This window comes from Netta rufina, assembly GCF_964035555.1.
Source record: "Netta rufina genome assembly, chromosome: 13".
NCBI lineage: Eukaryota > Metazoa > Chordata > Aves > Anseriformes > Anatidae > Netta > Netta rufina.
The window spans coordinates 1,063,945-1,076,240 of NC_140136.1; the positions used below are offsets into that span (position 1 = coordinate 1,063,945).

At 65.9% G+C, this 12,296-nt stretch overlaps 1 protein-coding gene across 1 annotated transcript in view; it reads right to left on the reverse strand.

The window, feature by feature from the left end:
* WWP2 (WW domain containing E3 ubiquitin protein ligase 2) overlaps positions 1-12,296 on the reverse strand; it is a 32,582-nt gene that overhangs the window by 19,077 nt on the left and 1,209 nt on the right. Inside the window, exons 2-7 of the mRNA XM_084294957.1 lie at positions 11,934-12,018; positions 11,254-11,401; positions 10,905-11,023; positions 6,855-6,992; positions 5,818-5,914; positions 2,263-2,402 (exon numbers count right to left, since the gene is read on the reverse strand). Coding sequence (XP_084151083.1) covers positions 2,263-2,402; positions 5,818-5,914; positions 6,855-6,992; positions 10,905-11,023; positions 11,254-11,401; positions 11,934-12,003 — 712 coding nt within the window. The 5' untranslated portion in view covers positions 12,004-12,018. The remainder of the gene's footprint in view (positions 1-2,262; positions 2,403-5,817; positions 5,915-6,854; positions 6,993-10,904; positions 11,024-11,253; positions 11,402-11,933; positions 12,019-12,296) is intronic.

Sequence of the window (12,296 nt, forward strand, 5' to 3'; positions counted from 1 at the left end):
GCTGCTTGCTGCGGACCTGAGCGCAGGGAGCAAGGAGCTCAGGGGCTGCTGGCAGCCCCCAGGCACTGCGAGGAGCTGAACGTTGCTGGATTGCACTCAGCGTTTGAGAAGGGAAGGGGAAGAGACAGAATGACAATGAAAACTGACCAGGAGGAAAACGCAGACCCAAAAAACGACAGGTTTTGTTTGATGGTATGTATAAGCTAGCCAAAAACACAAGACCTGACAGGACAGAAGAGGATAAGTTCTGCCACAAGACATCCCAGCTTCGGTGGCAAAACGAGAGAATTAAAAACAAAACAGCACCAAATAACAGAAAAAAGGGACACAGACAGACAACAGTGCAGACCCCACAAACGGGAGGCTGGAGAGGTACGGACACTGCAGGAGGGGCAGGCTGCTCAGCACGCTGCTGCTCTGCAGCTGGAGGGAAGCAGGACACCCTCCTGCACCTCTGCAGTCCTGCTGCACAGCACCAGGCACTAAGGGAGCCCCTCAGGCAGCACCTACGGGCGATGGTTTCCAGGCCAGCAGGCTCGCAGCAGCTTCCATCAGTCCCCACGACTTGTTGGTGGGGTCTCTGACCGGTGCTCACTTCTAGCCAGCCTTGGAAGGGGGAATTTTAGAAGCTCCAGACACCTCCTGCCAATTTTATGTTAATCGACCTGCGGGATGACCCCGGTGAAGTTGGACTGATCTCAGGCCTGGTCATAACAGGGGAAAAGCTGCTCCAAAGTCCACCTGATAAGGAAGGACTGCAGGGAGAACACGGCAGGGGCTGAACAGGGCAGAGAAAATGCCACAAAATGATTTCCTTTTACTCTCAGATGGAATTCCAGCCGGGAGCAGCAGACGTGATGGGGAAGCTCTTGCAGTCGCTCCCCAGCCGTGCACGGTAACGCCGGCAGAAGGCAGGGAGCTGGGAGCAGAGCGAGGCTGCTGGAGCCCCAAGCACCAAATCCTCGCTGGCAGCACTCGGGGCAGAGCCGGCGATGGGACACAGCAGCGAGGACAGCACAGCCGTAAGGCCACGGGGCAGGGAGATGCAGCTGGAGGCAAGCAAAGCCCAGGAGCAGAGCTGTGCCTGCAGGACAAAACGCTGCCCGCAGCCCCGGGGCAGCAGGGCTGGGACAAGCCGCAGCTCGGGGAGGGCAGCACGGGCTGCAAGAGGCAGCTGAGACGTCACACTTCGCTCCAGCCCTCCACTCCTCCACCTCCCTCCCAAAATGGATGTTGGCAAAATTCAAATTACAGTGCTCCAGGTTTTTCCAATGAAGTGGAAAAAAAAAAAAAAAAAAATCCTCCTCCCCGGCTGAACAAAACATTTCCTTCTACCCGACACAAAGCACGCTGCTTTTCCTTCCAGGTCTCTGACAAAAGCAAAAGAAAGGACGGTGCTCTTTGGAAAAAAAAAAACAAAAATAAAAACACCGCGTAGGGGCGTAGGAAAAGCCTGTGTCACTTCTGCTGCCCACCTCCAGCCCTACGGCACCGTCACTGCTGTGCTCGCCCAGCACGTGGGACACCCGGACCTCCTCTGAGCCCACCCCAAGCACGTGCCAGGACAGAGCCCCCGGGCTTCCAGGGGGGGCTTCCTCCAGCCCCAGCCGGCACTGCTCGAGCAGCTCCGGCAGAACCAGGGAAGAAAAGGCCACGAATTGCTCAGGGCCCATAGCCACACGCTCAGCAGGCCCGGTCCCTGCTTCACGAGGTGTTTATAGCCTTGTGGACAAGCCCAAGAAAAGCCAAGAGAAACTCTTCCTGAAATACTCCCTGGCACAACCAGCACAATTTTGAGTGGTGGGTTTCTGCCGCTTGATCTTCCCCTGCTCTTCCCCACTTTGCTGGGTAAAGAGCTCAAAATTATTTTCTCTGCAGGCCGATGGGCGAATCCAGCTGAAAGCTCACAACGCAGAGAAAAGCCCAGCCAGCTGTGGGGGCTGCTCTCACCGTGGCATTAGTGCCATGGCTCTTCCAGGCCCCTCTAAAACTGCTGGATGCGGTCATTTCACATCAGGGAGACTCCAGAGAGGAGCCACGGGAATTATTCCAGGCAGACCAGGTCCCACCAGGGAGCTCGGTGGAGCTGCCAGGCTTCCCAAAATGAAATCGAGAGCTCCTTTGCGGGGAGGAAGCTCCCGGGCACTGCGAGACCCTTTATCTCAGCAGAAACCCATTTTCTCCCACTAAGGCAGCCCCCAGCTCTGTGCACCCCCCGCCTGTAACCGCAGGGCTGGAGCAGAGCCCCCCGAGCCCACTCACCCGTGCCGTTGGCGGTGCCGTTCATGGTGCTGGCGGGTGCCTGGCTCTTGGCCGGCTGCCGGTGCCGGCTCCTGGTGCTGGGACTTTGCTCCCCGCTCCCCGCGCCTTGCCGGGCTGCTGCAGCTGCGTGCCGGTGTGTCCTGCAGGGAAAAAAGACGGGGTGAGCTCCTGCCGACCCACCCAGCCGTGTCAGGGTCCCCCGGAGGAGAAATCTCAGAGCAGCCCTCGGTGCTGCTCGCCGCAGGTGCTCCACGTGCTGAGGATGAGCCCCGGGCACTGCTGGCAGCACCGTGCAGCCCCCCCAGGCTGCTCCTTCCACACCCACGGCAGCAACCACGCGGCAGCACCTTCTGCAGCGGGCACCAGGGCAGTGAAACCGGCTCGAGGGCAGCCGCAAGGCTCGCAGGTGGGGGTGCTGCCAGGACGGCTGCGGGCTCTGGCCCAGCAGGGAGCAAAGAGCTGAGGAGGGCAGCGGGGGGGAAACATCGCAGCAGGACCCCGACCCCGACCCCTCTCACAGGGATGCTCAGCAAGGGGAAGGGGAAAACCACCAGCAGGGCATCACACCGAGCACAGGCACCAGGAAAGGGGTGCGCTGAGGCAAAGCTCCAAGGTGGATTTCTCAGCACTTGCTCCCCAATACAGGGTGGCAAAGGGGCAACGAGCTTCCTTCCTCCCCCCATGCCGAGGGCAGGGGACAGGAGGCAGCGCTGGGGCCACGGCTCCACAGAGCGCTCGCGGCTGCAGCACGGAGGGCGAGGACCACAGGGCTCAGGACTCGCTTTGCCCCGGCCAACTTCTTGCCTTAAAAGGGCAAAACCTGCAAACTGTCCCCAGCCCGGGGCCGCGCCGAGCTGGGAGGGGACGGCAGCTTGGCAGGGGCAGGGCACGGCATCGCTCACGGCATCGCTCACGCCACCCGCGCCAGCCCCAGCCAGCCCTCGGTGCCTCCCAGCTGCTCCTCGGGGAGCGGCTCACAATGACACCGGGCAGAGGAAGGGCTGGGAGCGGGAGGAGACTTGGGAAAGGAGAAGACGACTGTTGAAAAGAGATCAGATAAGGGCCAGGGAGCCCAGCAGCCGGAGCTGCCGAGGCCACCCTGATCAGCCGCCTCTCCCAGGAGCTCTCCCAGCCCCCTCGCTGCCCTCCCGGGGCACTGCTGCCGTGGTGCTCGCAGCCCCGGGGCACAGCACCCAGCCTGGGTTTTGGGACCCAGCTCCCCGCAGGGAGCGGTGCTGAGGCAGGGGATGGTCCCGTCCCTGCCCTTCTGGGTGCAGATGAGCTCAGAGCTGCCCGGGGAGTTTTTAGAAACCCAAACAGGATGTGTCCGTGCTGCCAGCCGGCCGCACGGCGTTACCAGGCCTGAATTAGCCCGCCTGCCACCCGGCCCAGCCCTCCTACGAGCGCTCCCATCTGGGCATTGTCTTTTAATAGACGCGTGGAAACAAACCCAGCGGGGCCACGTGACAGCGGCCGGACTGGGAACACGCTGCTCTTAAAATAGGAGCGGGGAAAAAACAAGGCAGGGCACGGATGGGAACGGGCTCCGGCAGCGGTGCCAATGGGGAGGAGGTGGGGGGCAGAGGCAGCCCCCTCCCCGGCGGGGGGCACGAGCGCTGCCACCCCAGCCGCTGTCCCATAGGTGCTGCCAAGGAGGGAATCGGTGTCAGCGGGGTGCCAGCAGCCCCTCAGCTGCCCCTTTCTGCCAAGGCAGAGCCCCCTCTGCCTGGCTGGGCTGGGCCGGACCAGCAGCACGGTGCTCGGCTCTGAAACCCCAAATTCGTGTAGTGTTTGTCCCCGTGGCCCTACACCCTGCTCAGTGCTCGCGGTGGAGATGGGCTGAGCGAGGGAGAGCTGCTCCTGCTGCCCGCCCTCGGGGATGCTCGTGCCCGGCGCTGGCTGAGCCGGGAGGTTTGGAGGTGCTCACCCCGAGGCAGCCAGCCGGCTGCGTTTGCACAGGCTGGTGACAAGTGACAGCCACGTTTCTCAGGCCACAGCCAGATCACAGCCCCCGACACGGCTCAGCAGCCCGAGCTTCCCCACAGCACACACCCGGCCGCGTCGCTCCGCGCTGTACAAGAGCCCCCTGTGGCCACCAGCGAACAAACGGGGATTGTGGCAGCGAGCGGGGCACCCACGGCACCAGCGCTCAGCCAGGGACCTCGGGGCTGTGTTTGCTCTCTGCGCGGAGGGCTGTGGAATTTCACACCCCGCCACCAAGATTAGCAGCAACTCCCAAGATGACATTTGTCCAGGAGAAGAAAGAGAAGCCCTGATCAAGCAGTTTCCCTCGAGGGGACAGTGTGGAAATAGCTGAGGAGCGAAGAATGACCCTTTTCTTTCCATCCTGCCTGCGAGCCAGCGTGCCAGCATCCATCACCAAGCCCATGAAAATAAACTCAGCTCTGCATATAAACACAGCAAACATCAAACGGTGCTCCCGAGCGCAAAGGGACCCTCCGGAGAGGGCAGCTGCCTCCGCGCTGGGTACAAACAGCCACGCTTCGCCCCCAGTGCCACAGCCAGCTGGGGGCTGGGTCCGGAACAGCCCCAACCTCAGGTGAGTCCAGGCTGAGTCAAAAACCAGCACGGACACCTCCTGCACCAGAGCAGCCGCGGGGTTTGTCGTGGTTGGGAGCGACCAGAGCTGGGAGGCTCTGAAGGCCAGACCAGGCTGAGCAGCACGACCTGGGGCTTTCTTTAGGGGCTTTCTTAGGGCTCTCTGGCCCTCCGGCTGGCTGCCACGTGGCTGCAGGACCAGCTCCTGGCAGGACAGCGAGCAGCATCCTGCCTGTGGGAAGGGTCAGAGCCCACAGCAGGGTTTGGGGCAGCTACAGCAGAAGGGCCCAGGCTGCCTTCAGCAATCTGCCCCCACTCAAACCCACGGTACTGAAGGACCAGGTAACTTCTCAGAGCTAAAAACACTTCTGTTCACTCCTCTCCTGTCCGTGCCCGGCAGATGCAGGAGGAGCAGAAGGGCTCAAGGCGTGGGGCGTGCAGCTGAGGCTGCTCCTGCACCTGGCGCCCGCGGGGCACGCAGAGCCTGTGCTCGGGCAGGCTGCAGGCTCCCCTGCTGCAGGCACGCTCCTAACAGGACATCTGTAGGGGCTGCTGGGCCACTGCCACGCTCTGGAAATATAAATAGGTGTTAAATTCAACTCCATGTTGACAGCGTGACACGTCTCTCAATAACCACAGCTCCAAAAGGAGCAGCTCCGAGCTGCTCCAGCCCAGCGAGGAGGCAGCGAAGGGCTGCGTGCCAGGCGCAGGATGGCCCGCTGCCCGAGCGTCTCATTTCCCTTGGAAGCGGCTGCTATTTCCCCGCAGCCCTGCTCGCTTTGCTTCTCCTGCTCTCCATGGACCTTCCGAAGCATCCCCTGTGCCCACCAGCACAGCATCGTGCTCCCCAGCCTGAGGTGCGCTGCTCCCCGCCGCCCCCGGCAGCCGTCTGGGGGTGCACAGCAAGGCTGGGCCCCCCCCGGTTCACCCCGGTGCCCGCAGCCCTGCCCGCACAGCCCCGCTGTGCCACTCCTGCTGGCAGCGAAGGGCCCTCACCTCGATCTGCTCCCAAAGCAGTTTGTAGCAGGGGGCTGCTGTCTGCTCTCCGTGGCCGCAGCCATGCTGCTGGGGTCCCGTCCAGGCACCTGGGACCCTGAAAGGTTGAAGGAGAAGAGGGTGAAGGAAACAATCACAGAACCTCCGAGTTCTACCCTCCTCCCTCCCTTCCCTCCCACCAGAAAGGAGATCCAAAAGCACAATTTACTACAGGACAGAGCGGCCAGCATGCTACACTGCAGGATGCTGCCAGCTCTGCCGTGGGGACACCACTGCCCTAGAGACCCCCACCCAGAGCAGCAGCCCACCACAGGTGCCTGCACAGCACCTTTACACCTCCCAGCACCCATTTCCCAAGTGGTGAGCGAGCAGAGCAGCACCCCTGGGGCCTGGCTGCTCCCCCACGGCTCTCTCCACAAGAGCTCTCCTCAGCCACCACCGCACAGGGGCACTGCCCGTCCCACACAGCACCCCCGGCCCCGAGCACAGCGCTGGGGGAGGCCAGCACGGGGCTGAGCTGAGCTGCCAGCACCACGGGAGCCTCGTGCACGGCTCCCACATTTCACAGCCTGGTCTCCCAGCAAGGAAGGGAAGGAGCAGAGGGAGCACAGCGCAACAAACGCTGCCCGAGATGGGCCGAACGCTTCTCTGCTCGCTCCCTAGGAAGCCCCAAGCAGACAGACGGCTGTCCCTGCACGGGAGCCCTTTTCGGAGCAGTTTGGCAAATCCAGCAGCTGTCTGCCCAGCAAAGGGCAAGCTTGGGAAGGGGCTGAGCCACTCGGGTGCCTGGCAGAGGGCCCCCCCTCACACCAAGGGAGGCAGGCGTGATGCCATCGAGGTCCCCGCTCCCGTCCTGCCACACGTCCACCCCCACGGGAGCAGGGCTGGGCGGCACCGGGGCCTTACCTGGGGGAGGAGGAGCTGCTGGCACCCCAGAATTTGCTCGGCGGTGCTGGGGGCCCCGCTCCTGTCCCTCCCGGGGCTCAGCGCCTCGCGCACGGAGCCGCCGCGCGCACGCGGAGCCGGGCGGCACTCACCCTCCGTCACGGCGCTGCCATTAGGCAGGCTGCCCAGATCAACAGCGGGCCCGTCCAGGAAAATCGTCAGCTCTCCGCCGGAGACAACGCTGCCTTTGTTCTCCGTCTGCAGGTTCAGGGTCAGCTGCCTGTTCTCCACTGGGGGAGACGAGGGGACAGAGAAGAGACCCGGCAGTCACCGCCCGGCTGCCCCCCGGGACAGCACCTCTGGTCCCCCAGCGGGGCCAGGCCCTCCCCACACCCCAAAGGACACTGTGCCCGCTCCCCCCAGGGGCAGTCATCCCCTGAGCACTGCAGCGTTGGTCCCACACCTATCCACACCCCGCAGGGCCATCAGGGGACAGCCACACAGCGCCACTGCCTGCTCCTGGAGCCGCCGGTGGCAGAGCCGGGCCCCCAGCCCCCCACGAGGGGCCGCAGCCTCCCCGGGGCCCTGCCGTGGGGCAGCCAAGGCCACAACGCTCACACCTCCAGCGCTGGGGCTGCAGGGGAGGAAAGCCGAGGATCTGAGTGGTTTGATGCAAAGCACGGGGCAGGAAGGGTCCTGCTGGGCAGCACCAGCGGGTACCTGGGGCACAGAGCAGGCTGGCAGCTACGTGCCGAGCTGCCCGAAACCCCAGCCCAGGCAGCACCCTTCAGAATCACTCTTCTTCCTACCTGCAAAACCACGATAAGCAGCAAAAGAAAACCCCGGGCACATCCCTGTCCACAGCCCCACACATCACCCAGCACGCCTGGCACAGGGGGCTGCCCCAAAGCACCCAAAAACAGGCTACAGTGGGGTTTGGGGCTGCAGGGGCTGCTCGCACACCTCCCACAGCCCCCGACCCCAGAGCCACGTCCCTGGGGGCAGCAGGAGCACAGCGGGACCCTCAGCGCCGCGGGCAGGCAGGGCTCCTGCTCAAGCACAGCCATGCCCCGCAGGAGCCAGCGGGACCGAAACACCCAGCTCTGCCGCACGGGGCCAGAAAAATTTGGCTGCCCCGAGCCGGGCCAGCAGCCCAGACGCTTCCTGACTCATTTGCTCAAATAATATTTTTATTATACACGGCTTGCTCACAACACAACGGCACCATTTTTTAGCAACCTGCTTTGCCCCGGCCCGCCGCGGGGACGGGGTGCGGTGCCTGCCCACGGGGGCAGGGGGGGAGCAGGGGGGGAGCAGGGGGGGAGCAGGGGGGGAGCAGGCTCCCCACGGACCCCCTGGCCCGGCCCCAGCTCCTGCCATCCCTCCCTGCCCGCGGCTGCTCCTCCCCTGCTGGCCACACGCAGCTGGGAGGGGACACGAAGGGGACAGGGAAGGGGTCCTGGGACCCGTTGGGTGCGGAGCCAGCAGCCGTGCAGCCCCAGCCTTCCCGGTACCAAGCTGCTGTGCCCCCTGGGGGGACCTGGGGGACTCAGAGGTCCCCAGTGAAGCCAAGTTGGCACGAACTGGTGGCAAAGGGCTGCCCGCAGGCACAGGGACAGCTCCAGGCTGCTTCCAGCCCCGAGGCAGCAGAGCCACCGAAGCCACACACGGGCTGTGGCCGGCTGCTGCCACCTGGAAGCTGCTGCCACCCCCCTCTGCCACCTCTCCCAGCTCACCGCCACCCCGGGGGCACCACAAACCTCCAGCCTCTCTCCTCCAAGAGGTCTCAGCCACGCTGGGCGTCCAACAGCCCCCCAAAACCAGCACCTGGGGGCTGCGGTGGAGACAGGGACGAAGGACGATTTGTGCCAGCACCTTGGGGGTCCTGTCCCCGGTGCCCAGAGCAGGACGGGCTCACGGGGGCACAGCACGGGGGCTGGAGCCCCACGCTGCCCCACGCTGCCCCACGCTGCCCCTCGCTCCCCAGCAGGGGCTTCCTGCCCAAGGCTGCCCGCACAAAGGTGTTATTCTCCGCGCCTCCAGGGGCAGCCGCTCCCACAGCCCGCGTTAAGAGCCCGACACAGGAGATGCTACTGAGCGCAGCCAAAAGCCAGAACAAACCCAGGGCCTGTTCCTCCCGGCTGCCCCACGCCGGAGGAATGTGCCTGCTCCCGGGGCCGCGCGGAAGCGGCGCCCGCACCCGCCGGGGGTCCCCCCGTGAGCGCCCCGCCGGAGCCGCACAAGCCCCCATTGTGCGGGCTCCCAGCCGGGGAGGGGGGGGGGGGCGGCGGCAGGGGAGCGAGGCCGAGGTGGCTCCGAGCGGAGGAGGCGAACACGAGCCTCCCCCCGGCCTCCTTCTCCCCCCTCCGCACCCCCTTGGGCTGTTCTTAAAGAAAATAAACACGGGCAGAACCTTCCATTCGCTGTCCCCGTCCGGCGCGCGGGACGCACAAAGGGACATTGCTGCTGCACCAACAGAGGGTCCCCTTTGGGCCGAGCACAAAGGCTGCCTGTGTCCCGCCGGCAGGCAGCGGGGCAGAGGGATTATTAGGATTTTGGGAGGGGGCCGGGGGCGATGTGGTCCTGAATAAGGACTCAGTTCGGCTGCTCGCAGCGCCCCGCGCAGCCCCGGAGCTCCCACCCGGAGGATTTACAGCCCCACACAACCCCAGCAGAAAGCCCCAAGCGGCTCCAAGTGGTGCCCGAGCCCCCCAGGAGCTCCAGGAGCTGCACCCCCTGCTGCAGGTCCCAGCACGGGGAGGGGACACCCTGGCCGGGGTGGCTCCTTCTCCTCGCAGGCAGACGGAAAGCCTTCCAGCCAGCCAGCCGGATGGACAGACGGGCAGACAGCCCACACTCCCCACCCTCCTGGCTCCTAACCCCCCCCATGCAGTCCCTCGGAGCCCCCAGGGCCCAGCAGGAGGGGGCTCACAAGGGTTTGTGCGAGCCTACAGCCCCAGCAGGGACCCCAGGCTGCGGCCACAGTGCCCTGGGAAGAAACCCGTGGAAAAGAAACCTTCCACGGCTGTCCTCGGAGCAGGGAGGGCGCAGGGGTTTGGGGAGGGACAATCTCTACGCTCCCCGGATAAATGGCACCCCCCGAGGAACAGGAGCTCCCCAGGGCTCTCCCCGCTGCTGAGCTCCTTTTCCAGGCACCCCGAGCTGAGGCTCTCCCACCTGAGGTGCCTGAGAGCAATTCCTAAAGCTGCGGGAACAGGGGGCTGCAGCCACGCTCCCCTATCAGCACCTCACAGAAAGCCTCACGGAACCCACAGCCAGGAGAGAAATCGGGTCCCCGAGGGGCAGGGGGCACCCGGGCTGCAGCAGGGTGTGCAGCCCTGCAGGGCGTCGGGTCCCAGCAGTGAGCAGAGGAGGAGGAAGAGGAAGAAGAGGAGGAAGAGGAGGAGGAGGAGGAGATGTGGGGCTGGGGCGGCAGCTCCCCGGCAGGGCAGCCCTGCAGCTTTAAGAGTCCTCCCTCCCGGCCCGCGGTGTCAGGGAAAAATGTGACAGGTTTTTTCTGGTGCCCGGCAGGCAGCAGGCAGAGCAGGCAGAGCAGCCAGCTCCTTTTCCACTCGGTTTCCACACAGCCCCCCCGGGGACGCCCGCTCATGAAAGAGCCGATTGTGCCCGGCCGCGGGCAGGTAGGGCGGAGGCAGCTCCAGCACGGCCGGGGGGGGGGGGGAAAAAAAGTGATCAGGAGCAGGCCCGGGGCTGGGCCCCACCACGGGCAGTGCCCCAGGCAGGACGAGCCCCCCCTGGGAAGGGGACCCCCGGCTCTGCCACCCCCAGGGCAGGACGGGGCCGGGACCCCCCCATTTGGGCAGGGCAGGGCCCAAGCCAGCCTCATAGCGCACCACGGCCGTGTTTTGGGAGCAGGGAACTCGGCTGGAAGGGGCAGAGCGAGCCCCCTCCAGCCCCGGGGCTGCTGCCAGGGCCTGGCCCTGAACGGCCGCCTTTATCTGGGGGCTGCCACGGCCACCCCCTGCTGTCTGCACGTGGCAGCGGGGAGCAGAGGGGGTGGGGTCCCCCAAAAGCTGTGTGGGGCTGGCTACCAGCACACCCAGCACCCAAGGGCGCTGTGTTCCCTCGTGGGGCTGAGCCCCTCAAGGCAGGGGGGGCTGCAGGAGGCACACGGAGCATGGGGGGACCCCACAGGGGGACAGACAGGACACGACACGGAGGCGGTTTGGGGCTGGACGTACGTTTCCCACCACTCTTGAGCAGGTTCCAGAGGCTGACGGAGGCGGTGCCCAGCAGCTCGTTCCTCAGCGTGTGGCAGCTCCACACCTTCAGGTCCAGGTGGCTCTGCGCCGTGACGTTCCTGGGGGGGGGGGGGACACCAAGACCAGGGCCATGGCTGCGGCCTCACCCCGCTCAGCGAGGGGCAGCAGGAGGGGGCAAGCAAGGAGGGGGCGACAGCAACTCCCCCACCCCCAGGGCTGGCCCTCACATGGACGCCCAAGCAGCCAGGAGCCGTGGGGGTCCCCACAACGCCTGTACCGGGGATTGGGGGGACCCCCGGCCCCGCGGTGGGGGCTGGCAGGGACTTACAGGACGAGGATCTCGTTCCAGAGCAGCTCCGAGCTCCCCATCTGCTTCCCCGTCTTCTTGGTCTCGCTGGGCAGCCCGTCCCCCGCCACCTCCACGTAGCAGCTCAGCCGCGGCTGCCGGCTCTGGGCCTTGGGCTTCACCGACACCACTGGGCAGGGACGGCACCGGGCAGGGTCAGCACGGGGCAGGGAGCCCCCCCGACAGCCCCTGCACCCCATCCCTGCCCGGGGGGCTCGGGGGGCAGCTGGCAACACCGTGCAGAGCCCGCCCTGCTCGCTGCCTTCCCCCAGCCCCATATTTCACCCACCCCATGGCAGCCCCTGCCCCCCCATCCCTGCCCGGCTGCTCCCAGCCCCAGGAGGTGGATGAGAAACCCCCAGGGCTGAGGACACCTCTCCTCGTCCTGCGGGCACAGCAGGGAGAGGGGCTCCGCAGGCACCCAGGGACGGCCACACCGGGCTCCGAGGGGCTGCGGGCAGCGCGGGGACCCAGCTCCCGGCGTCTGGAGCCACCTCGCGGCCACGGGAGCACCGACAGGGCCACGGAGCCACGTCCCGAGGGGAGGCAGAGCCCTGGGCAGGCCCCGGGAGCTCGGCGCTTCCCCACGGCGCTCACACAGCCTCCCCCGGGGGTCTCCCACCCGCACGGACCCGGCCCCCCCGACCCCCGGCAGGACCCACCTTTGACGGAGAGCTGGGACTTCTCGCAGGGCGGCCCTGCCCTGGCCCTGCTGGAGCTGGCAGAGGCCATGGCATCACCCCCGGGCTGCAAGCAGAGGGACAGGGGGCTCAGCACCACTCCCGCCACGCGGACGGGGCCGTGCTGGGGCCCAAACCTGTCCCTGTCGGGCACCCGCACAGCGTGGGGTCAGCGCAGGGCCCCCCCTGGAAAACGTGGGGCCCCCCTGCTCCTGCCTGGCCTCAGCCACGCGCTGTGGGTGGCAGCAACACTCACCTTGTGAGACAGAGACCCGAACCCCTCCTGGGCTGAGGAGCCGAGCAGCGCCCCAGGAGCTGCCCTCAGGCACCGTGTTGGGGCTCCTC